This window comes from Hylobates moloch, unplaced genomic scaffold, assembly GCF_009828535.3.
Source record: "Hylobates moloch isolate HMO894 unplaced genomic scaffold, HMol_V3 SCAFFOLD_6, whole genome shotgun sequence".
Classification (NCBI taxonomy): Eukaryota; Metazoa; Chordata; class Mammalia; order Primates; family Hylobatidae; genus Hylobates; species Hylobates moloch.
The window spans coordinates 137791034-137818679 of NW_026652281.1; the positions used below are offsets into that span (position 1 = coordinate 137791034).

General features: G+C 38.6%; 1 protein-coding gene across 1 annotated transcript in view; it reads right to left on the reverse strand.

Annotated features, from left to right (window-relative positions):
* ATP10B (ATPase phospholipid transporting 10B (putative)) overlaps nt 1-27646 on the reverse strand; it is a 281652-nt gene that overhangs the window by 194283 nt on the left and 59723 nt on the right. The window contains exon 2 of the mRNA XM_058440106.1: nt 22792-23033. Within this exon, the coding sequence (XP_058296089.1) occupies nt 22792-22900 (109 nt within the window). The 5' untranslated portion in view covers nt 22901-23033. The remainder of the gene's footprint in view (nt 1-22791; nt 23034-27646) is intronic.

Genomic DNA, 27646 nt, shown 5'->3' on the forward strand with positions numbered 1-27646 from the left:
AAAAAAAAAAAAAAAAAAAAAAAAAAAAAAAAAAAAAAAAAAAGAAAATTAACTCCAAGACGAACCTTCAAAACTATACAAATATATGGAAATTAAGAATCTGCTCCTGAATGATCCTTGGGTCAATAATGAAATCAAGATGGAAATTAAAAAATTATTTGAACTGAACAATATAATAGTGACACAACCTATCAAAACCTCTGGGATACAGCAAAAGCAGAGCTAAAAGGAAAGTTCATAACATTAAATGCCTATGTCAAAAAGTCTGAAAGAGCATAAATAGATAATCTAGGGTTACACCTCAGGGAACCAGAGAAACAAGAACAAACCAAACCCAAACCCATCAGAATAGAAATAACAAAGATCAGAGCAGAACTAAATGAAATTGAAACAAAAAATATGCAAAAGGTAAATGATACAAAAAGCTGGTTCTTTCAAAAGATAAACAAAATCAATAGACCATTAGGGAATTTAACCAAAAAAAGGAGAGAGAAGATCCAAATAAGCTGAATTAGAAACAAGATGGGGGACGTTGCAACTGTTACCACAGAAATACAAAAGATCATTCAAGCCTCCTATGAACGGCTTTATGTGCCTAAACTGGAAAACCTAGAGGAGATGGATAAATTCCTGGAAACATACAACCCTCTTAGATTAAACCAGGAAGAAACAGAAACTCTGAACAGACAAATAACAAGTAGCATGATTGAAACAGTAATTTAAAAATTCCCAAGAAAATAAACTCCAGGACCAGACAAATTCACAGCTGAATTCTACCAGACATTCAAAGAAGAATTGGTACTAATCCTACTGAAATTATCCCAAAAGATAGAGAAATAGGGAATTATCCCCAAATCATTCTATGAAGCCAGTATTACCCTAATCCCAAAACTAGGAAAGGACATAACAACAACAACAACAACAAAACTACAGACCAATATCCCTGATGAACATAGACGCAAAATACCAGATAACTGAATTCAACAGCATATCAAAAAGATAACACACTATCATCAAGTGGGTTTCATATCAGGGACCCAGGGCTGGTTTAACTATACGCAAGTCAATAAATGTGATACACCACATAAACAAAAGTAAAAATAAAAATCACATGATCATCTCAATAGATGCAGAAAAAAGCACCTGAAAAAATCCACCAACTCTTTATGATTAAAACCCTCAGCAAAATCAGCATAGACGGGACATACCTTAAGGTAATAAAAACTATCTATGACAAACCCAAAGCCAACATTATACTAAATGGAAAAAAGTTGAAAACATTCTCCCTAAGAACTGGAACAAGACAAGAATGCCCACTTTCGCCACTTCTATTCAGCGTAGTACAGGAAGTCCTAGCCAGAGCAATCAGACAAAAGAAAGAGATAAAGGGCATCCACATTGATAAAGAGGAAGTCAAACTGTTGCTGTTTGCTGATATAATCATATACCTAGAAAACCCTAAAGACTCATCCAAAAAGTTCCTAGATCTGATAAATGAATTCAGTATAGTTTCAGGATACAAAATTAATGTACACAAATCAATAGCACTGCTATATACCAACAGTGACTGACCTGAGAATTAAATCAAGAACCCAACCCCTTTTATGATAGCTGCAAAAAATAAAAAATAAAGTAAAAATACTTAGGAATATATCTAACCAAGGAGGTGAAAGATTTCTATAAGGAAAACTACAAAACACTGCTGAAAGAAAACATAGATTATACAAACAAATGTAAAAACATCTCATGTTCATGAATGGGTAGAATCAATATTGTGAAAATGACCATACTGCCAAAAGCAATCTACAGATTCAATGCAATTCCCATAAAAATGTCACCATTATTCCTCACAGAACTAGAAAAAACTTTTCTAAAATTCATATGGAACAAAAAAAGGCCCATATAGTCAAAGCAAGAGTAAGCAAAAAAGAACAAATCTGGAGACATCACATTAATCAACTTCACTCTATATTACAAGGATATAGTTACCAAAACAGCATGGTACTGGTATAAAAACAGGCACATTCACCAATGGAACAGAATAGAGAACTCAGAAATAATGCCAAATACTTATAGCTGACGGATCTTCGACAAAACAAAAACATAAAGTGGGGGAAAGGACACCCTATTCAACAAATGGTACTGGGATAATGCAAGCCACATACAGAAGAATAAAACTGGATCCTTATCTCTTACCTTATACAAAAATCAACTCAAGTTAGATCAAATACTTAAATCTAAGACTTGAAACCATAAAAATTCTAGAAGATAATATCAGAAAAACTCTTCTAGGCGTTGGCTTAGGCAAAAACTTCATGACCAAGAATCTAAAAGTAAATGCAACAAAAACAAAGATAAATAGATGGAACTTAAACTAAAAAGCTTCTGCTCAGCAAATGAAATTATCAGTAAGCAGACAACCCACAGAGTGAGAGAAAATATTCACAAACTATGCATCTGACAAAAAACTAATATCCAGAATCTACAAGAAATCTGAACAAATCAGCAAGAAAAAAACAAATAATCCCATCAAAAAGTGGACTAAGGGCATGAATAGAAAATTTTCAAGAGAAGATATACAAATGGCCAAGAAATACATGAAAAAATGCTTAACATCACTAATTATCAGGAAAATGCAAATCGAAACCACGATGTGATACCTTGTTACTCCGGAAAGAATAACCATAATTAAAAAATATAAAAAATAGATGTTGGCGTGGATGTGGTGAAAAGGAGACACTTCTACACTGCTGGTGAGAATGTAAACTAGTATAACCACTGTGGAAAACAGTATGGAGATTCCTTAAAGAACTAAAAGTAGAACTACCATTTGATTCAGCAATCCCACTACTGGATATGTGCCCAGAGGAAAAGAAAAGTCATATTATGAAAAAGACACTTGCACATCCATGTTTATAGCAGCACAATTTGCAATTGCAAAAATATGGAACCAGCCTAAATGTCCACAAACCAATGAGTGGATAAAGAAAACACACACACACACACAGAGAAAGAGAGAGAGAGAGAGAGACACCCACCATGGAATACTACTCAGCCATAAAAAGAAATGAGGCAATGGCATTCACAGCAACCTGAATGGAGTTGGAGAACATTATTCTAAGTAAAGTAACTCAGTAATGGAAAATCAAATGTTGTATGTTCTCACTTATAAGTGGGAAATAAGCTATGAGGATGCAAAGGCATAAGAATGATACATTGGACTCAGAGGACTTGGGGTAAATGGTGGGAGGGAGATGAGGGATAAAGACTACACATTGAGTGCAGTGTACACTGCTTGGGTGATGGGTGCACCAAAATATCAGAAATCACCACTAAAGAAATTAAACATTTAACCAAACACCACCTGTTCCCCCAAAACGATTGAATAATGGTTTTAAATAGTTAGAAGGACATGATCTTAGAATAAACAATCATCCCTTAAGTTAAAAAAATTAGCTTTAGAAAAAAATATTACATTTTCTTTATTTTTCTCATTTTGCTACAGATGACTGTGGGCACAATGGTGCTATTTCACATACACAGCTTCACCTAGATCATGGTCAAGGCAGCTGCAGTTTGACACCTGCTCCTACTCAGTCTTTGGGGGATTTTTCAAGCTTGGTGGAGAAGTTCCAGGCTCCCAGGATCATCTAGGTCAGGGATGTCCAATCTTTTGGCTTCGCCGGGCCACAATGGAAAAAAAAGAATTGTCTTGGGCCACACATAAAATACATTAACAGTAACAGATAGCTGATGAGCTAAAAAAAAAAAAATGTAAAAAAAATCCCATAGTGTTTTAAGAAAGTTAATACATTTGTGTTGGGCTGCATTCTAAGCTGCCCTGGGCCACGGGTTGGACAAGCTTGATATAGGTCAATATTCTCTTCTTTGAATTTGTATTTTCCCCGTGTCACTTGAGCAATCAGAGGAAGTCATGCTTTGGGTAACCTGAGAAAAGCAGCTGTCTTTGACTGAATACTCCCAGTGTGTCAGGCACTATGCTCAACGATTACCTATATTTTAATCCGTAAAAAGAAATGAGAGATATTTTCATCCCCTTTTTCCAAACGAAGCGACTGTGCTTCAGAGACATTAAGCATATTTTCTGAGCTCACAGTGCCATTTAATGGTAATTCTGGGATTTGAACCAAAGTCTCTCTGAATCCAAAGTCCTCATATTGGAATTATCTGTTGCCATAGAATGTATTATAACTATTACTTTGGTAGAAACAAAAAAATGACACTTTGCTTCCAATATGGTGTGAGGGTCATGTGTGCAGAAAGCCCCCAAAATAACAGGTTACTCTGTTTCTGGTCCTCAAATTATTTGAACTTTAATTATTTCACATAAACCTTGGCTCCCTAACAAAAGCAGTTTAATCCTGGATTCTTGCTATGCTGGTGACTGTGGCTATGTCTTGATCCTTCTGAATATGGTAGTTGCATGAGAAAGCTGTTTTTCCACTATAAGTAGACAAATGTAAACTTGGTATCCTTGGTAATTTTTCCATATATTCCCTTAAAGATGTGTGTTTTGTGTTTGTTCTGAAGTCTGACTCCCTTGCATTTATTGGAAGTAAACTTTTTTCTCTTTCTCTCCCAAACATTTCTGTCTCTCAGTATTTCTCAGTCTTTCAGGTTTTCTTCAATCTGTTCCTCTACCCTACCTGATGCTACACTTCCTTCACTCCCAACTCCTTCCCCATGTAGGCAGTCTCTTCCTTTCCTCCAGTCAGGCCAACCTACCCTGGGGTCTTGGTCATTACCATTATTGTCATCTTCATCTTATTTCTTCCCATCATCATCATGAATTTTAAAGCATTAATTTACTGTATGTCTCGAATTTTGCTAAATCCTTTACACCTATTGCTTCTTTTAATCTTTATTATTTCTAGAAGTCACATGGCATCCTCACAATTATGCTCATTTTTTTAAAAGAGAAACTATGATTTAGACAGATTATGCCATGTACCTAAATTCATATGGCTGAAAAATGGTGAAGCTGGGTGTGTAAGCTAGGCCTGTCCAAAATCCATGCTGTTAACTACTTTATATGGCCTTTCTTCTTGAACACTTCCACAATTTCTTGGACTGCCCATACATCATGATCTAAAGCAAGGTCATTCTCACTTTCCAGGGCCATAGAGAATTCCTATCCTCTCGAATTTTCATCAGTACCATGGAATTAGGCATTGTTCTGTTTATATCATTTGCCACTGTGTTATAAGTGCCCTGCCTACTCAGCTAAAACCTAAAAGAACTGGGACACAGACATGCAAGAAATAAGTAGGAAACAATATAAGTCAATTAACAGCATCTCAGTTTTATAGCCAGAGAATATATTGACAGGTGGATTTCCCAGCAAGTTACCCAGGGCGGGCCCAAAGCTTTAAGAATGTCCAGAAAGATGCATTCAGGAAGCTGATGGGCATCAGGGATTTGGCACAGTTGGCCTACTGTTTGTCCTTTCTTTCCACAAATGCTTACTGAGAACACACAGTATGTTGGACGCTAGGAGAGGTACTGGGAATGCAGAACACAGGGGTAAATGAAACAGTGTGACAGGTGAACTCTGAAAACAGGAGCCTCAGTCTGGAGTTGGCATTTTGCAGTACTGAGCAAGTAAGGGGTCTTCCCCATGTCATGGAAACACAAGCACACACAAGGCCACACTGACCATCTCCTGTTACATCTGCTTCCTTCTCAGTGCCCCATGTATACTATTTGATGCACACTGAAAGACAGAGGTTCAATAGATGAGTTGGAGCCATATAGGGGTATTTGTTTAACAGAGGAGGGTAGGTGATTTTTTAAATCCTTGGCAAATTCCATTGTCTTTATAAATTTAATTCTTTTCTAGAGACTCAGCTCTCTTCATTCTCCCCTGAAAGGTTTCAAAGACAGCTCGGTTGCCAATCCTCTCTTCTAACTGACTGTGTTTATTATAAAGATTGACAGGAGAGTGAAGTGCGTGTTACATAAGGAACAGCACAGGGTACCTGGAATTGGGACGGGGCCCACATTTCACAACTGCGGTACATTCTACAAGGCCCACACAATTGCTCTATTAAATTAAATGACTGCAGTCTCCATCTGCACTGGTAATCTCCACATAGGCTGGGTGCCTTTACAGCCAATAGCCTGCAGGTGTGCAAATAAGCACTCACAGTCCATACCAGATGTCAGGGCCTAATTAAAATATAGAATGAAAGTGCTCTTCCCTAGGTACTAAGCAGGCAGCACTGTGGTGCTTCTTGGGACAGGAAATGGCAAAGGCAGAAAATTTAATTCTAGTTGTAGAAGCAAATGTCTGCAAGAAATCCACCTCCTGAGAACCACTTAGCAGTAAAAGGAAAGTCAAAAGGAAACCATCTCATTCTCTTGTTCAACATCATTTTCAGTCGGTTGCCATAGTACAATTAGTACCATTGTCTTAGCACAATCAGACCAAAAGCAGACTTAGAGTTAAGGATCCCAGCTTGATTTATTCAGATCCTGAAATCAGAAAAAAATCAGACATGCCCCAATGATAAACAAGTCGTACAGTTCATAATTTTGCCCGAAGGGGATGCCGTGTCACCTGGATTCTAAAGGCTTAAGAGAACAGCTGAAGAGCTATTGATCAACTAAATAACGTACAAGGAGAAGTGATAGGAGGTAACTGTCTTTTAAAGCCCATGGGATCCCGTGTTTGGAGTGATAATAAAAGTTTATAATCACTTAAGAATCTACCAAATCCTTCCCCCCCTTCCTCCTAATGTATTCTTTGTTTCTGTCTCTTTCTCTCTGTGTCTCTGTCTCTCTTTTTCTGCCTCCATCTCTCTCTGTCCCTCTCTATCCTCTCTTCTCTTTCTCTGCCTTTCTTGCTTTCTCTGGCTCTGTTTCACTCTCTCTGGATGCCCACTGACTAGTTGCCCTTCCTCTGCAATTTTGTCTTTCCTTCTCTACTCTCTTCCCCACCCCACCTCCTCATCTGCCTCCTTCTCATTTCCTCCGTTTATTTTGTTATGTTATGAAAAACACGGGCCTTGGAATTGCAAATATCTAAGCATGAGTTCTGGCCCTGGTATATTTTCATTTTGTTTTAGCTGAAAACACTTTTTTTCCCTTTTCCTTAGGCTTAATTTAAAAATCGAATGAATTTAATTCCATGGTACTCTCAAAAACCAAAATTAAGCTATTTGAAATATGGGTGGCTCCCAATTTATTTCTTCAGGAACCCTAAGGAACACTCTTTTTCATTTAAAAGTGGCTTTTCACATTTCCCAATGCAAGGTATTTTTATCTTTGGTAGTACACATGGTAATTTTGCTTAGTGTACTTTTATTTTAATAGCAAAGCATTTATTTTAACAAGGTCTTAGAAAAAAATGAAATAAGCACATCAAAACCATGTTTTCATGGTTGTAAAATAGTTGATCTAAATAGTATTAAGTAAACCATTGAACAGATGGTAAAATAGTTGATCTAAATAGTATTAATTACTGAATAGATGGTATGCAATTCTGGCAAAAATAATGAAGGTGTTACCTGAATGACGGTGTAACAATTTTAGAAAGAGTATTTCTATAGCGTAGGTATTTACATACTCAGCATATATTGGGTGGACACCATACAATAGGTCTACACATTATTTTCTATCTTTTTTCTCACCACCCTCAAAAGTGACTGAGGCTCTGAGTGGTGAATACATTTGCTGAAAGAGATGGAACTGGGGTTGAGTCAAGGCTTTGGCCTCAGTTGTAAAGTCACACACCTTCGATTATATCACAATACCCTTAGAAGTATGCACAGTGCCTGTAGGTGGTGAGTTTGTAAGAAATGATGGATGTTCATTGGCATAATCATTTAGGTAAAATGTATCCTTAAACTCTCATATCAGCCTTACAAGGTAAACATTCATCTCTTTCTTTTAGGGGTGATAAAATAGGCATAAAAAGGTTAAGTGGCTTACACCTCATGCTGAGGAGTATTTGGGATTATTCCTAAATACTGTCTAATAATACAGCACCATTAGCATCTTTAACTTCCATTTCTTCTAAGTGCTGGCTGAAGAGTCTTGGGTGTCCCACATATAGGGTATGATTATAAAATAATGAGAATAATCTTTAAAGAATTACTTCATGAGCTGCTAATAAAAGGTAGATTTCTCATAAATATATTGTCCCTTTTATAAAAGGCATATGTTCTTAAAAATTTTGTGTATATTTAAGAAATGCAACATGATATTTTGATGCACACAGGTATAGTGAGATGCTTACTATAGTCAAGCTAATTAACATATTCATCATCTCACATAGTCTCTCCCCACTTTTTGTGGTAAGAATACCTAAATCTACTCTCTTACCAAATTTCTAGTATAGAATACAATATTATTAACTATTATGCTCATGCTGTACCTTAGCTCTCTGTCCCATCTTGCTTTGATCCAAGCCAGAGTTGGTAAGAAAAATGTATCTGTGGTAGGAAGGATTCTAAGATAGTCCCCAAGATTCCTGGCTCCTGTTTCACACATACTGTCTCCCACTCATTCAGTTCTATACTATTCTAGGTACTGCTGGGAAGGGGTATGGCAGATGTATTTAAGGTCTCAAAGCAGTTTATCTTAAGACAGAGGTTAACCTGGATAAGGCCAACTAATTGGGGAAGCCCCTCCAATGGCTCTTTCTGCAAGAGAGATTTGAAGTGTGACAGGTGAACACTTAAAGTCGCTTCCATAACTTGGCTATTATGAGTAGCACTGCAGTGAACATGGGAGCAGAGATTTCTCTTCAACATACTGATTTCAAATCTTGGGTAAATACCCAGAAGTGAAATTGCTGGATCATATGGGAATTCTGTTTTTAGTTTTTGAGGAACCTCCGTACAGTTTTCCATAGTCACCAATAATTGACATTTCTAATAATAGTGTATGCACAAGGCTTCCCTTTTCTCCACAAGCTCTTCTTAATACTACCTTCAGATGATGCCTGCAAAGTGTATCATCCCTTATGAGTTTGTGTGCCAGGTTGACTTTTCTGATCTGCTCATTTCCTCCTGGACACTGTGCCTGTCATCCAGGAAGCCAACGGGAGATGGTGTCTGTGGGATGTGGCTGTGATGCCTGGACTGTGGTCTTGTGTCCTCTAACAGCAGTTCCCAACCTTTTGACATCAGGTACCAGTTCTGTGGAAGACAATTCTTCCAGGGATGTTGGGGCATGAGGATGGATTTAGGATGAAACTATTCCACCTCAGATCATCAGGCATTAGATTCTTCTAAGGAGCGAGCAATCTAGATCCCTGACATGCACAGTTCACAATAGGGTTTGTGCTCCTATGAGAATCTAATGCCGCCAGTGATCTGACGGCATTAGGGGGTGGAGCTCAGGCAGTAATGCTTGCCTGCTGCTCACCTCCTACTATGCTGCCCATTTCCTACTGGTCCATGGCCTAGGGGTTGGGGAACCCCTGTCCCAAAAAGCCAGTCTTCCCTGGGGCAAGCCAGCGATGCTTAACTCAGACAGATTCCCAGATATCTCTGGGTTTGCAATTCTAACTGAAACCCACAGTATAAGTCTTTAGGGAGAAATCTGTTGGTAGCTCTAAACAGTTGCTGACACATGGTAAAACCAGGACTGTATGGACCACACTTACGACAATCAACCATGAAAACTATTCTGCTATTTTTTAGAATTTTGTTGTGCTGACTCAGTAAGAAGGCTATTCGACGGAAATCAGGAATACCAAGGGTGTATTTGTTGTTGCTGTTATTTGTTAATTAGCTCTGTGGTTCTGTGACCTTCAGGTTGCTTAGCCTCTCTAGGGCATGTGTTAGTAGGTCCCTAAGATTGTTCTAAGGACTGATGCTAATCTGGTTGCTAAGAATCACCTGAGGAGTTTTGAAAAGTAGAGAAGCCTGGTCTCGTTCCTCAGACATGTTGAAAAATAGTTGTAGTCTTAGCTAATGGAAGCAAATAGCTTTGTTTTAGACAGGCTTTGTAATAGCTTATCAAAGGAATAGGGAGGTGCACGAAGCTGAGAGCCTGAAAACAGGCTGGATGGGTAGAAAATCTGGGTCCCAGCCATATGCATATTTTAAAGGCACCTTGTGTGATGCTGATGTTCAGTCGGAATTGGTACTGTCTTGGTGAGGTGGTTTCTGGGGTAATTTCCAGCTCTGTTGCAATGATAGTAATACTACTAAGAAGATTGCCCATTTATTCAGCTAAATAATTTATATGCTATTTGTTAGGTACATTAGCAGCTCCAAAGCAGCTAATAGCTGAAGGATTATAGATTTGGAGCAGTTAATATTTTTCCAACATAACACAGCAAGCAAGTGGCAGATCTAGGCCTTAAACTCCATTCGACTTGACTCTTAACCACTCTGCTACCATTTATTCTTCAGCAGTGTAGTGACAAGTTCTGGGTCAAAGAGTTTTAGGGCACCAGAAACATCCCACCTCTGTTCCACCGAGCAGTTACATGGTATGTGGATATTCCTCTGCCTGGCAGACAGTCTTATTGTGAGCACCCTGACCTCCTAGCTCCTTTGATCACAGAATCTAAGTAAAAGGATCGTGTTTTCATTAACAACAACAAAAGCTACTTTACAAGAAACTAATACAGTGGCTCTGAAAGCTCATGGGTCATTTGCCATCGTAAAGACTCAGGGAAGCTTTTGTGGAGTCATCACACTTGTAAATTTTCTTCTCCTCTGTTTATTCATATACAGACTCCCGATTTAGTGTTTTCCTCTGCAGGTAGGAAAATGCAGCAGTTTTTCCTAAGGGCTCTAATTGAGGATGATGTTTTCTTCTGCTGTGGTTCATTAGAAGCGTTTCCAGTGTAACCCCAGGAGGTAGACATACAAAGTAAATGACATTGGTCTTCAGTTCTGCCCCATAGGAAGAGCAACTGGAGGTCCCGGCAACTTAACGACAGCTAATGAGGACAGAGTGCTCCCCAGGTTGTACTGGCTGTGCAAAGCAGCCTCCGGGCGTTATCACATTTCCCCCCGAGAAGCAGCTGAAATCTAAGTGTGCCTAAGAACCAGGGATATCCATGGTTCTGATTCTCTTTCATCAAACTGTTGCATGACTTTAGGCAAATCCCTCAATCTTTCTTGAGATTCAGAATTTGTACACGGGTAAAATGAGTTAAAAACACCCTCTGTTGGTGACTCGAGGCTTAGGGAGACATCATATCTATAAGCTGTTGGCAAAGAATTATGTGCTTTGCCAGATTTGGCTCTATTAACTGTGCCCACTTCCTTGGCACAGTCTGGGACCATTCTTTACATTTTCCTGAGGTGACTTATGTGTTGGGAGGCAGGTGGAAACCTGGTCCATGAAGGACTTATTGCTTTAGATTTCTTAATTTCAGGTTGGGAACAAAAATACAAATCTAGTCTCTGTATTTTGCTGGGTGTTATGTTTTGCAAGTAACAGAGACACAAACTTAGGCTCCAGCTGTGTCTGGCTTTGTCTGTTTGTGAAGGGCAAGGCCTCTTTGTTTTCTGCAGGGAGCCTCTCTTTTCTGCCTTGTTTTTACTCCCAGTTAACAATCTCGCAGTGTCTTAGGGTTGCACAGAGTCTCCCTCACTGGAGGGAGTGTAACCGTGAGCCATGAATAAAGCCAGCAAATGGGGAAAAATCATGCTGATAGTATTTTACTTATGTCAGAATCACTGCCTCCGTGGACCCACCAGGCGCCTTTGGAGATTCAGATGAATCTTCTGAATCAGGGAGGCAGAACTGAAGTTTGTTTGACTCCTTTGAACACAACTCTGTTCGTGATCTGTAGCAGCTCTGCAGAAATCACTAGCCGTGGCTGTGTTTATCAGTCAGACCCCTGGGCTTTGCTCTGGCCTATGTCTCCCCAGGCCATGCCTGTCTGCATGCAGCCAAGTCAAACTCTATTTCCAGGGGCTGAAGTAGACCTGTATCTGCCACTGGCCATCCTAACAAAGCTTGCCCCTCGAGGACAGAGGTCTTTGAAAATTCAACTAAGCAGAGTGTAGGAAGGCAGATATAGTCTAAGTCCCACTGCCTGATTTTAATTTGATAGTGCCTGCTTTCTTTGTTTTGTTTTCACAGCTAAAAGTCCTTCCTAGTATACATGTTTTTTAACCTCTGAGGATTACTATAGGAGCACACAAAAATAAGATGCACCTTATATGTGATTGGATGTGCACTGCAGCACTGACATAACTTTTTGTTCTAGCTCCAATCCCAGTCTCAAGTCAGCTTGACTCCTTTAAACAATGTAGTGAACTACTCTTGTATGTTGCCTGGGTTCAAATCCAAGCTCCACCACTTAGTAGCTACGTGGGTTCAAGAACTCACTCTGCTTTCCGCAAGGTTCAGATTTTTTTTTTTTTTTTTTGAGATGGAGTCTTGCTCTGTTGCCCAGGCTGGAGTGCCGTGGCGCGATCTCCGCTCACTGCTCCACCTCCCGGGTTCACGCCATTCTCCTGCCTCAGCCTCCCAAGTAGCAGGGACTACAGGCGACCGCCACCATGCCTGGCTAATTTTTTGTAGTTTTAGTAGAGACAGGGTTTCACCGTTGTTAGCCAGGATGGTCTTGATCTCCTGACCTCATGATCCACCCGCCACAGCCTAAGCTTCAGATTTTTAACCAGTAAAAAGGAGATAACAATTGTAGTTGCCTCACAGCCTTTTGGAGAGATTAAATGAGCACCCACTAGTATCCTATAAATATTAGCTGTTGTGGTTACTGTCAAGAGTATTCAGGGACATTTTAACCTGGTGTCCTGGGGTAGCTTTATGAAGGGAATGGATGGCAGGCATGTCAAGGGATCTGATGGTATCATATCAGGCTGTAAACTCCATGGGGGCCAGGATTGTGCCTTGCTCACTTATTTCCCTATCCTCAGTGCTTGGAACATAGGAGGCACCCATAAATATTTGAATTAATGAGGCAGATGACCTAAGTTCAAGTCCCAGTTCTGCTACTTTTGGTCTTGGGCAAGTTATTTACCTTCTTGGGTTCTGAGTTTGTACATTTATGAAATGAGGAGAAACAATCTTTCAGGAACAGCTATAAAACTTGTCAGCTGGCATTGTGTGCTTACTATTATGCCAGGCACTGCCTAGGTATGTCCCAGGGGCTACATTCTCTGATTTTTCACAGCAGCCCTGTGAGGTAGGTGCAATTACTGCTCTGTTTTGCAGCTGGTGTAACTGATATTTACAGAGGGCAAGAAATGTACCAGAGTGACACAGCTACTGAGTGATGGAGATGAGGTTTCCAACCAGTTAGACTAGTCCCATACTCTGTGGATGCTCTATGCCTCATAGAGACTCTGGGATAAAGCAGGAACTCAAAATGTAGCCTCTGCTACTGCTTTTGTTATTAGCAAGATTTTTTTTCCTGTGACACTTGGCCCAAGGGAAAGGTTCAGTCAGCCTAGTCATCTCTATGCTTATAACAATATGTCCATACTTGAAAAAGCCCAGTCAGAACTCAGAGGCTGAGATTTCTCTGTGTGTTTTTGACACCCTGGCCAGCATACTGATTTGAAAATTGAAGCAAACACATGTCTTCAGAATGATTTTACTTGGGCACTTGCTAGTAATTTCCACAGGCAGCCAACCAGGAAGGCAAGGGAAAGAGTAGGTTGACACTTTTGGGGAGCTCTGAGTGATCTGGCAAATGGGGATAAAACAACGTAAAGGCAGGTGCCTGAGCCAGACCCTGCCTCCCTGATATGTGATGGCAAATTATAAAGTTGGGGGAAAGCTTGAGAGGGATAGGATCTTTGAGGTCATCTAATCCCAGTGAGGAAAGACGACCAGAGTAACAAGGATATTCAGAGCTATGGAAGGGATGGCGATGAAGGGTCACTGATGAAGGGTCTGCATGAACAACCCCTAAAGTGGGCACCCATGGTTTGTACCAGGCCAGCATCCACTCCTCCATTTTCTGGTGACAGTGTCTTGGTTTGGGGAACTGCCCACACAAGTTAAATTTGTTGACCTGAAGCTGATGCTTTCCTTACTGCACTGTGCTATCACTGCTGCCCTACCGTCCTATTAATAGATAAATCCTGCTAGCCAGTCCGTGGAAGAGTTCCTACACTTGCTTCCCACAGCTGCATTGGGAAATCCAAAGATGGAAGATGGAGCATTAATTTCTCTAGTCTTCCAGCAAAGTCACATAATACAAGTACCTTTCTCTCATGGTAGCATTGCGAGGCTTGTTCAGCTAAGATACCAATTATTGAAGCAAAGTGAGAATAATCAGAGAATTACACAGGATGTGTGCAGAAGCTTGCTATATGTTCCTGTTATTAATGTCACTATCCCCAACCTGGCCCCAGCGGTGACTATGTGGTTTTTATATAATCAGTAAAAAGCTACTAAACACCACTAGTGAAAGCCAAGTATTTTTCAAAACAATTCTCTAGAGGATATACTTATTGCAGCATTGTATATAAAAGGAAAAGATTTAAATCAACCTAAATATTCACCTATAAGGAGCTGGTTACATAAATTTTGGTATATTTCTACAATACAATATTATGTGGCCATTAAGAAGAATGAGTAATGGTTGTGTATACTAATATAACACAACCTCTAAGAAGTAACAGGTGAAAAAAACCACCTACAGAGACTGGGTGTATCACTTATGTTATAAAAAAATAAGGAGCATTCACATATATATTTGTATGGATATAGACTCTCATTGGAAGGATACACACATACAAAATGGTTGCTTTAGGGGAGGAAAGTGGAGAGGCTGTAGAAAGGCTCTACAGAAAGCTTAATTTTCAGTAAATATTCATAATGCATTAAACATGCTTTTTACCATGTCCACGTATTACCTATTTAAAGTAAACACATAAATAATTTTAAAGCCATAATAGTTCTTTATAAAGTATAAAGCTTCACTTGGAAATAGCATCTGAACTTTCCTCCATCCCTCAATCCCAATGAGGTGGCAGCATTTAAAAGCATTTTATTTTCTCCCACAGTGGAGACCACAGCTCCAAGGGTGGAAGAAAGACTGCTCCAATCCTATAATATCCTTCCTTAAGAGATTCGATGACACAAAGTGAAAGGAAGAAGTTGTCTAAACTCCTACTCATTCAGTATTTCTTCAAAAACTGATAATAGAGCAAAGAAGAGGCTGAAAGTCAGTTTCTCCCCACTTTTTTAAGTATCTGGGCAGCAGAAGCATCCAACTCTATCCCGTAAGCCCACTTGATTGTCAACTAGGAAGTCATGGACCATAGGATGTCACATCCAGACAGCATCAGCTCTGGGCAAGACAATCCATTGCGGTGTGAATAAAATAACTTCTATTCATAATCAGTTTTATCCAAAAGATTTACTTATTTTAAATTACAGATATGTTATAGATACATATACACATAGTAAGGGCATATTCTGAAAAGTTGTTGCTAATAGGAGTACATTGTCAAAATATTTAGAAGACCACTTTATCGGCTAATTCCAGAGAGGCAAAAGGCACAGTGGCAATAACACCAGTGTTAAAGTCAGGTGGATTTGTGTCTAAATCCCAGCTCTGTTCCTTATTAGCTGTGCTACCCTGAGTAAGTGATTCTGCTTCTCTATGTCTAATTCATCACTTGTAAAAATGGGATAATAGTAGTAGGCATCTTAAGAGTGACCATGGTGAAGGGGGAATGGAATAAAGCCTGTGTGGCACTGAAGCAAAGGGAGAATGATCAGAGAATTACATAGGAGGTGTGCAGAAGCTGGTTATGTGTTCCTGTTATTAATGTCACTATCCCCAACCTGGCCCTAGCAGTGACTTCGTGGTTTTTATATAATCAGAAAAAGGCTACTAAACACCAGTAGTGAAAGCCAAGTACTTTTCAAAACAATTATCTAGAGGATATACTTATTGCAGCATTGTATATAAAAGGAAAAGATTTAAATCAACCTAAATATTCAGAATGGCTCCTGCTGATTCCTGCCACCTAAGATTTACACCCTTGTGTCTTCCCCTGGCCTTGAGCAGAGATAGTGACTTACATCAGTGAACATATTAGGCAAAAGTGATGGGATGTCACTTCCATAATTAGGTTACAAAAGACTGACTTTCCTCTTGCTAACCATCTCTCTTACTCATCTTGTGTATAAGCCCTAAAGGAGAGGGCAAGCTGGCAAGGAACTGAGGGGAGTCTCTGGACAATGGCCAGTGAGGAACTGAGACCCTCTGTGCAACAGCCCTGGAGGAACTGAGTGTGACGAATCACCATGTCAGTGAGCTTGGAAGTGGCTCCTTCTCCAGTCGAGCCTTCAGGTGAGCCTGCAGTCTTGGCTAATACCTTGATTGTGTCCTTGTAAGAAACCCCTGAGACAGAGAACTCAGGTAAGCTGCTCAAAGATTCCTGACCCATAGAAACTGTAAGATAATATGTATTATTCTTTTAAGGCACTTAATTTGGGGGATAAATTTGATATTCATCAACAGACAAATAAGGTAGCGTGCAAGTACTTAACAATGGATGCTGTATAAAAGCTCAGTAAAGGCTGTGGTATGGAATATTACATAGCAGATGTATGGCTAAGCCCTTATCTCATACCCATGGCAGACATCACTGATCACAAAATATTTTCTCCTGGTGAATCCAGATGCAGTCTCAGAATATTAGCACTAAAGTCCAGGAAGCTATCAACTGTTCAGATAAAACCAATACTAATCTAGTCAGTACTTATCATCTCTTTAATATGTAATATTCTTTTAATGGGAGACAAATTCTTTCTTTCATGGTGAGAGATAGTACTACAAATTATTAGAACAAATCTTTGAATGTATACAAAATATAAATGGCTGACATTTCATTTCAAGAATAGATTTTCCTCTAGAGGAGGGTGAAAGAGACTGAGAGTACCAGAAACCTTAAGAGAATGGAGGAGATAAGCCCAGAAGTAGAAGCTGGGAGCACGGAAGCTCACCTAATCTCTCTTTTTAAACCGTGATTTAGCCTTTTTATAGGGTTGCCATATAAATATACATGTTTTTTGGTGATTTAATAGAAACTAATTTATTCTTTTTTATACAATAGCATCATGTAATCACAATACTAACAATGCATTTGTTTCAGAAATGCAGGCAGTCGAAATTAACCACATACAAAACTCTAAGGTAGTATGTTCAGACTTAAACATCTAGAAAATAGTTTCCAGACTTAAAAATAGTTATTAAATCTCCTTTGATCATACTAAAAACTTCACTTCTATCTGTGCATCTCATTGGGGTTATTTCCAGGAATATTTTTCCCCCTTTACCCCACTGTACTGTGTAATAACTGGATTCCCGAACTGAACATTCCTGAAACTTTTCCTACTCAACCACAAGAGAATTTATTCTTAATTTCAATAGATACTTTTAGATTCCAGCAATTGTTGAGAATTCATGATCTACTCAGGACTATAAATTGTGATGGCATCATTAAAGTGACTACAGATTTTACTGCACTACATTCTAGGGAGGCTTTTTCCTTTGATTTCATAGTAAATGTGTTACATGTATTATATTTATCTAAATTCAATGCATAAAAGTAATAGCATGTTTCTATCTTAAGGGCTGCCATTTTGAACAAATGAAGGAATAGAGGGGAAGTTGCTATGAAAATGATAAAATTGTCTAAGGAGTAAACTGTTGTTTTGAAATAGGGAACATTTCCTTCAACTCAGTATGAAATGTGTTCGTTGCCCAGTACAATAATAGTGTGGGCTATTTAAATAATGTGCTTTTAGTATTTACGTGCTTCATTTTGTTGGTTAAAGCAGCGAGATCTCTTGAAAATAGGAAGAAATCTAGGCGAATGAGCACAAGGAATTGTCTTTAGGTCCATAACATGTATATGAAATACCTGGGGATCTGGAGAAACTGTGTGTTTGGACTCAGTAGGCTGGTCTGGGTGAGGCCTAGAATTCTGCATTCCTAAGGAGGTAGTAGGTGCTGTGGATGCTGCTGGTCTGCAGATCTCACTTTGAATTGCCAAATACCAATCTCCCTTTTTCCTTGGGGATGTTTGAAAGATTTTTAGGTCAATGCTGCTCTATGTCCAGGAGCCTGTGGCATTGTCTGTTTGTGATGGGCACAGGGTATCTGTTCAGTTAGCTCTTTTGCTGGGTACAGAACTGCAGACAGACATTAAGTGAGTTAGGGAAATTGAAAACCACCTTGCTGCTCTGGGAAGGATGACAAGAATTCAAGAAACTTAGGTAAGATCCCGAATGATAGGATAGAACACATCTTTGGAAACAGAAAAGGCAAATAAATATCGTTTATGGAAAAAGAAAAAATATTTCATTTTTCAATGTGTTTTGGAGCAACTCAAACTGGCACAACATAACAGAATCCATCCATTTTGCAATCTATAGAATTCAGTATAAAGTCACATGTCCAAGTTTATTTCTACTTTAATTTTCATAATTGCACATCAACCTATCTTGTTTAAAAATGGAAGTAAAATATAAAAATAAGTCAAATGCTCGTCATAAAAATAGGTTGACCTTGAGGCCAGGGTTGAGTGGTTTACATTAAAGATAAACTCTTGACTGACAAGGATGATCCATTTACTACAACCTGTTCCTTATACAATACTTTCTGAGGCAGAATTATTTTTTGCCTTAAAACAGTAGAGTGACACCTAAAATTGTATGGTTCTATATTTCAATTGTTGTGGAATAGAAAGTATTAATACAAAAGAGATACTGGGGGTTCAGTAAGAAGATTGGGAAGATAATAGATTCCTTAGAAATGTCACTCTTTAGGAAGTTTCTTGCAAATCTTTTCCTTTCAGGAAATATTTTCTATAAAATTTATTCACTCTTTCACCCCAAAACTGTCGAAATGCAGTAATGTAAATATATTAAGCACTTGCTATATATTGGTCAGTAACAGCAACAACCACCAGAACTGGCTTCTAGCCACAGGGAGTTTACAGTCTAGACAAGGCACAGATAGACACTGCTGAAGTTAACACTAAAACAAATCTAATGGTTGTCTGCAATAACAGCAGTTTTCTTATTGTTCTGTGACAACTCGGTGTAAAAATGTGGCATCAGCAAAGTTCACATGTACTGCACTTTGTCCCCATTTCTTCTTACACACACACACACTATAGGAGCCCAGCCTCACAGGCATATCTGAGCAACCAGAAGGGATCATGCAGTATTAATATTCTAGTCCTGTATAGTTCTTCCCTCCTGTCCCTGACCTAGCAATGACTCTTCAAGGAGCTTACTAAAGAGACAACAATATGTACAGAGAAAGATCTCTGTGCACAATAATGTTTTGATATAATTAAAAGTAGTGACGATATAGCTAAGAATGACAGGTATAGTTTAAAAGAGGAGTAAACAAATTGTAAATCCCTGAGATGCAATACTAATCAATGGTAAAAAATGACGTGTACATACACACACACAAACTACAAAGGAAAGATGTCTGTAATATTGAGTTCACAAAACAGGTTTGAGAATAGCTTGTATAAAAGGATCTCACTATGTAATATTGTATTCATGTGTGTTACATGTTTATACATAACAGGTATTTCCATTATATAGAAGTATATATATGCATATATTACAAATTACATATACACATGTAAGTTGTATGCCTCCAGGAGGACTCTTTTTTTAATTCAAAGGAAATTTTTTATTTTTGTTTTCCCCCGTAAGTTATTGGGGTAGAGTTTGGTTACATAAGTTCTTTAGTGGTGATTTGTGAGATTTTGGTGCACCCATCACTCAAGCAGTATACATTGCACCATATTTGTAGTCTTTTATCCCTTGCCCCCTTCCACTCATCATCCCAGGTCTCCAAAGTCCATCGTGTCATTCTTATGCCTTTGTGTCCTCATAGCTTAGCTTCCACATATCAGTGAGAACATACGATGTTTGGTTTCCAGTTCCTGAGTCACTTCACTTAGAATAATAATTTGCAGTCTCATCCAGGTCACTGCAAATGCTGTTAATTCATTCCTTTTTATAGCTGAGTAATATTCCATCATATATATACGATATATATGAGATATATACCATATATATGAGATATATACCATATATATGATAGATATCATATCTATATGGTATATATATGATAGATATGATATCTATCATATAAATACCATATATATGATACATATGATATCTATCATATATATACCATATGATATATATCATATATACACCATATGATATATATCATATATACCATATATTTCATTTTTCAATGTGTTTTGGAGCAACTCAAACTGGCACAACATAACAGAACCCATCCATTTTGCAATCTATAGAATTTAGTATAAAGTCATATGTCCAAGTTTATTTCTACTTTAATTTGAATATAATGATATATATGATATATATATATAATTTAATATATAAATTATATATGATAAATTATATATGATATATATAATTTAATGATATATATGATATATATGGTATATATGATATATATGATATATGGTATATATGATATATATATGATATATGGTATATATGATATATATGATATATGGTATATATGGTATATATGGTATATATATGATATATATGGTATATATGGTATATATATGATATATATATGGTATATATGGTATATATGGTATATATGGTATATATGGTATATATATGATATATATGATATATATGGTATATATATCATATATGTGTGTATGTATACACACATATATACACATATATACACATATATGCTATATATGATATATGTGTATATATGATATATACACACACATATATATACGTATCGTGTGTGTATATATGTATATATGTATGACATACATATATACATATACACACACACACACACACACACACACACACACCACAGTTTCTTCATCGACTCACTGATTGATGGGCATTTGGGTTGGTTCCATGATTTAATAATTGCAAATCGTGCTGCTATAAACATGTGTGTGCAAGTATCTTTTTCGTATAATGACTTCTTTTCCTGTGGGTAGATACCCAGTAGTGGGATTGCTGGACCAAGTGGTAGTTCTACTTTTAGTTCTTTAAGGAATCTCCACACTGTTTTCCATAGTGGTTGTACTAGTTTACATTCCCACCAACAGTGTAGAAATGTTCCCTGTTCATTGCATCCAAGCCAACATTTATTGTTTTTTGATTTTTTGATTATGGCCATTCTTGCAGGAGGACTTCCCTCTATGCATATACACATCCTGTGTCCCACTTATCATCATGGCTCATCAGGGAACTGAAATTAAGGAAAATAATGATAGCTTAATCCACCTTGGCCAGGTAGCATATTTGTACTATACCTGGAAGCTTCGAAGCCCAAGTGGTGTGGATCTTTGAGGCGGATCAATAAAAGACAGATTTTGGGACAGGAAAGTCTTTCTGAAACTCTTGGATTACTTCCTATAAATGACCAAATATAAAGCCATACACAGCTCACAGGAGACTCTTAAAACTGAATGGTGAGATCTTGCAAAATTATCTTCTTTTGGCTGCACAAAGCAATTGCCTATACTTGAATGGTGGTAAGCAACGCTTGGGACAATGAATTTGAGAGTCCTTTTTAGCAGAATGAACTCCTGCAGGTAATTTTCAGGCAACAACTCAAATTCTTTAGCTAAAAAACTAATTTTTAGCTTTTCTTTTCCTGTTGATGTTTTTTCAGGCAGGTGGAGGATTTTCTTAAGCACTTGGTATCTGTGGAGTTATGCACATCTTTGTGAAGAGCCCGGACAAATTAGAAAGTCAAATTAGCAATGCATATTTAATACTATTTTGTAGTTGTTGTTGTTTTTAAGTTGGCAGTGATGTTTACTCCTTGAGGGGGAGTTTATAATTATGCAAATTGGAGAAACAGTCTGCATATGGTATAATGATAATGCCTTGGGTTTTACATGTAGAGTCTAAGTATTTCTTTCATTTTACCCGTGACTAGAAGGGAGGTTAGCCAAGGCTGGTGCCTGCTTTCTCTGCCATGATGGAGTATATGAGGTCTTGGAACTTGAGTACCTGTATAAGTTTTCTTCTTAGAGGAAACACTGCTGAGATTTTCATAGTATCATCTTATAGTAGATACTATTGATTGCCTTTACAATCACTATTCATTCTTCCTTTTTTCTTTCTAATAAGATTTTAGTTTTGTTTATATATCCACTTTTCTCCATACAACCATGTAGTTCAGGGAATGTGAGTCCCATTCTTAACACCAAGAAGGGACTAAAAATTAGTCTAAACCAATCGTGGTGGTTCCATTTGCCTTGCTAAGGACTGGTTTAGGCAAGGGTGTGTAACACATTTCTGGCCAATAAATGTGAGAGGAAGTTTGCTGGAGACTGATGAAAGAGACAGCCCACTGAAGAGGTCATAATCCAAGTCTTGGTAACATTACTGATTGACTCCATTGACCATCTGTGGACCTCTCTTACCTTAGGACTTCTTATGAGGACCAACAACTTTTTTCTTTTTATTTAAGCCACCTTGAATCTGTACTTTCTGTTACTTGCAGCCAATAGCACATCTTAAGTGATATATACTTTGACAGGTCCTATGTTGTCTGGGGAATATACACAATGGAGAAAGTTTAAGCCATTTACTTAGCATCTGACATACCAGATCAGTTGATGTTTATTTTACTGAGTTGGAGGAAGATATAGCAGTGTTATTTTTTATTATTTTTATTTTTTTATTTTTTTTAAATTTAGACTCAGAGGGTACATGTGCAAGTTTGTTTCACGGGTATATTGAGTGATGCTGAGGTTTGGGCTTCTAATGACACCACTGCCCAAGAAGTAAACATAGTACCTGATAGGTAGTTTTTCAAGCCTTGCTCCTCTCTTTCCTTCCTTTTTGAATTCCCAGTGTTTATTGTTCTCATCTTTGTGTCCATGTGTAAGAAATGGTAGTTTCTCATCTTGGCAGTGGAGAGGAGTTCATTATCTCTACTGAGTGAGATGAATAATAGGAAAAACTACTTACTCTTCACACTGTCGCTTTCATTGAAACAAATGTCACCAGTCGGTTCTGATTCTCTTGTCAAAGGAAACCTGCATGACACAGGAGAGAAAATAAATACAAAATATACAATCTCATTTTAGTATCAGCAATAATCAAGTATTTTGCCCTGTTCTCTTTAACTGGATGGCTTTAGCTTTAGACACACTTTATAGAGCAAGTGGAATAGATTCCCAGGAAGTTGTTCCAGTAGAAACATTTTATTCCTACCAAGGAATCAGGTCTGCTACTTTATCCACCACCATACAGAATGCAAATTATGTTCCCATAGATCCTCAGCTAAATGCCTAATTGCTCCATGAAATGTGTGCTGGTCTAGCCACTCAGTGCATTTCATCTTTTTTGTCACATTGACTGGTTTCAGAATAGGCATGAGATTTCAGACCAATGAAAGTCAGTTCTGAAACTTGTGTTGAAAATGTAGTAGAAGGTCTCTTTCTACTGCACTTGCAATGATGAAGATGGAGACCTAGAGCTGCTGGAAGCCAACATGGGAAATCAAGACTGCAGTTTTGAGCTTTGATGTTATTTGGACCCCCAGATTTAACTATGATTGAACTTTTCAATTGTGTGAACTATACGTACCCTTCTCCGCTTAGGCTAGTTTTTGTTTTTTTTTTTTCTCAAGCCATTGGGTTTTCTGTTTTTCTTATTAAAAAATCCTCACCAATATAGAAAACAGGGCAGGTATCAGTCATTTTCACTTCATAGAGTATGAAACAGAAAGCTCAGAGAGAGGTCAGGGTGGGAAAATTCAAGACTTCTATTCAAGGGCTCCCTCCATTCCATTCTACTGCCTAACTCATTCAGTAATTCATGACAGTAACTCATTACAGGAAAGAGTTGACATACTCATTGCTAACTTTACTGACTTTAAACATTTCCACTCTGGAGACAATGAAGTTTTCTCCCACAAGGCTACCAAGGGAGATAATCTATATTATTTTAGCAAGGTAAAGATTATTCACATGCATATGCACACACACATACTCTATAAAAGGCCATAGTAGGTGCTTTGGATTTGGGCAGAAGATCTCCCTATAGGTTCTGTCCAAGATGCAGCCTGGTTCTTGTTGAAGCCCTCACTCTCCAGGGGACAGCTGAGCTAAGTCAATGGACAGCCTCGGCCTCCTCAGTCTTGTCCTCCTGATTTTGGTCATCTGCAGGCCAGCTCTCTGGTGGCCTGTGACTAATCACAAACAAACTCTCCACCCAGCTGACTGACCTGCCTAGGGCCCAGTTCATTCTCACTGAGTCACTAAACTCAGAGGTCACAAGGAGAAAGTCCATAGCCCAAATCCTGCTCCTTGAAGGGTTTTGACACACACACACACACACACACACAATTACTCGAACTACATTCACATATTGAACATTTTTACTTAAAAAGGTTAGATTTCAAGCTTCACATAAAAAAATTCCAAAAGGCTGTCAACATTATTTGCATTCCCACACAATGACACAAGCTGAATCTGAGTGGTGTCTACAGGGTTCAGACAGGGCACATTTACTTCATTCACTGTATTTCCTCATCTGTCCTCCTTTACTCACTTCTGCCACATACCTGGCTGTGTTTTCAACCCCTGCCCTAACCTTCCTACAACCTGTTATTGTTGGCTAAGCCAACTGAGATGCCACCTTGCCCTCCAGTGGCTGTGTGTGGAAGCAGCCTGGGTCCAGCCAGGTTTCCATCTTAGCCTCCAGTTCCTCCATAAATAAAATGGCACTGCTGTGTGACTTTTTAATTTTCTCTTATCCTTGTTAAATCTTCCAAGTCCTCTGTAGAAAATAGGAGTTATTTATTTAAATCAGAAAAATAAGTTAATAAATGCTCTTGTGAAAATAAAGCTTCCCTGTGTCCTGTGTGGGGGGCAAGAATTTGGGGAGGCTGTATGGTGGAATCAGCTAGGCACTGGAGGAGGTGTCATAAGATTGGGACACTCTGTGATCTTTTATACTTTTATTTCTGTCTCTTGACCTTGGTTTCCCTGTCTATCAAGTAAGGAAGCCATGTGTGCTAGATCAGAAGTTATAAACTGATGGTCCCATAGGCCATATCCAGCTAATAGACGGTATTATTCCCCCTTATTAATTAGATGCCAACAGCTAACAAGAATGTTTCAATTAACAATCCAGATTACAGACTTCTTGGAACTGCCTAGCAGCAATCACCAATGGTCCAGTGATTGTTAGATGGGGTACAGTTTTGCCCCAGTCCTCATCTACTTCCTAGAGGTCATACATTCACCTTCACCACCTGTTTTATTTGTTATGTTCCCCTTGCCATTATAGGCATTTGCTCTTCCTACTCTCCAGTGAGATGACCTCTAGAAACCATTTAGCCCTCATTCTGTGAGTGGAGGCTGGTGCTCTGAGGGTTACAGACAGACAGTCTGGAGAAGAGGAAAATGTTCTGAGCAAAAAGCTCACCCTGGGACATTCCAGTAAACCTTAATGAATTGCTCCTCCTCCCCACTTGGCCAACAGTTGAAACAGCAAGATGCCCAGGCCTTTGTGAAGGTCCCACTACATGGTTAAACCTAAAAAGGCAACAGCGGGTTTTGAAAGTAGAAATATTCTTCCATTGGGGTTGCTAGCTGAGTCTCTAAGTAATTTGCAATTCAAGTGTCTCTTTGTTTTGTATGAAAATTTGCTGCTATCTGGAAAGTGGGGAAGAGCTAAATTGCATCCTGCTGGTTTTACTTTGGCTGTGTCAAAAAAGAAACTGTTAATCTGGTTCCATAATTAACTTGCCTGTTCTAAAAAGGCGCTGGGAGAGAGTCCAGAGGCTGGTTGTCAACTCCCTGCCTCTCTTCTCAATAACTCCTTTCAATAGAATACCCTGAAAGGAGAATGATTCCAGGTGGGGATTGGTCTTGATTTTCTAATTTTTCTTCTCCTTTATCACCATCCAACCACTATTTAGTGAATAGCTACAGTGGGTAAGGCACTGTGCTGACTAGTTGTGTGCCTAAAGATAAATAAATCCCTGTGGAGCTGCCAGAGAACATAAGTAAGTTAACTTTCCATCCATGCGCCATCCATCCATCCACTCATTCATCCAAAATGAATGAGCAGATGAATATAGAAACAGTTAGGTTTCTATACTATGCCAGACACTGTGCTAGGCATCGGTATGTGATGCATACAAAGATGACTTAATCAACATTCAAGAACTCTAAAGTGAAGAGATGAATTCTGACTAGGGCCTCAATAGTTGGCTTCATGGAGAAGACAGCATTTACATTTACTTTGGCCCCTTGATATTTATGTGCATGCATGCATGAGTGCATACACCCTCATGTACATGCACCCATACATGTGGATGAAATGCTGGCGAGACAGGCCAATTGATTCAAGTAGAGGCACGTAGGCTGGGAATTCAGTTTGACCACCACCGGGAGACCCCTTTAGCAGTAGAAGTGGGTTTGACCTAACATTAAGTGCTAACAAATTTGAGTAAAGCCATGCAACATTTAATAACAGGGATATGTTATAAGAAATGCATCATTAGGTGATTTTTTTTTATTGTGTAAACACCATAGAATGAACTTACACAAACCCAGATGGTAAAGCCTACTCTACGCCTAGGCTGTATGGTCTAACCTACTGTTACTAGGCTACAAACCTGTACAGCATGTTACTTTACTAAATACTGTAGGCCACTGTAATAAAATAGTATTTGTGTATCTAAACATAGAAAAGGTACAATAAAAACATAGAAAAGGTATAATATAAATATGGTAGTACAATCTTATGGGACCACTATTGTATATGTGGTCTGCTGTTGACTGAAATTTCATTTTGTGGCACATGACTGTACTGCTAGGCACTGTGCTAAGCACTTTGCATCTATTATCTTAATGAAATTTCACGATGCCAAGTGTAATTAGTGGCTACAGATTATAGACAGGAAACAGACTCAAGGAAGTTCCCAGGGAACACATTGGCAGAATAGATAGTGCAGGTGAGACCTAGGTTCATGTCTGATTTTAAAGCACAAGGTTTAACTTCTAGGCAATATAGCCCAGCAGTGGGTTGGGGATGGGGAACCAAACGAGGACTTAGGTGCCTGTTAACCAATCAAGCAGTCATTCAATCAACAATGTATTCATGTATTCATGCAAATACTGTATATGTTTGCTGAGTACGCTGAAGATTGGGTGTAAAGAAAACAAAATAGGCAAATTCCTTATCCTCTTCGAGCTTCTGTCCCAGGGACCTAACACTGAAGCGTTTCCCTCCTCTAAAGTGCACAAAGGAGAAAGTACAATGAGGCCAGAGTTGATCTCCAAGTTGATCCCCCAGAAGACTACTCATTGGCTGACCTTCGCCTCGTTCCATCCAGATAATTTGGATGGTACCCTGTCACCTTATTTTCTTTAAAGGACATTTGTTTTATCTTTTCTCTTCTCTCTGAAATTACTGCCTTGGGTATGATACACTTATTTTCCAATCCTATCCTCAATTGCAACTTGAAAAAAATCTGTAAAGAAGTTGCTCTTTGCAACCCACTCAACAAACCTAAGTAATTTTTCAGTGTTGCTTAGGCTATTTTAGGTCTGGCTTTGAGGAAAGTTAGAGAGAAACCCTAGTCTTAACCCTGGTTCCCAGTTCACATCTACCTGAGAAAACTACTCCCAGA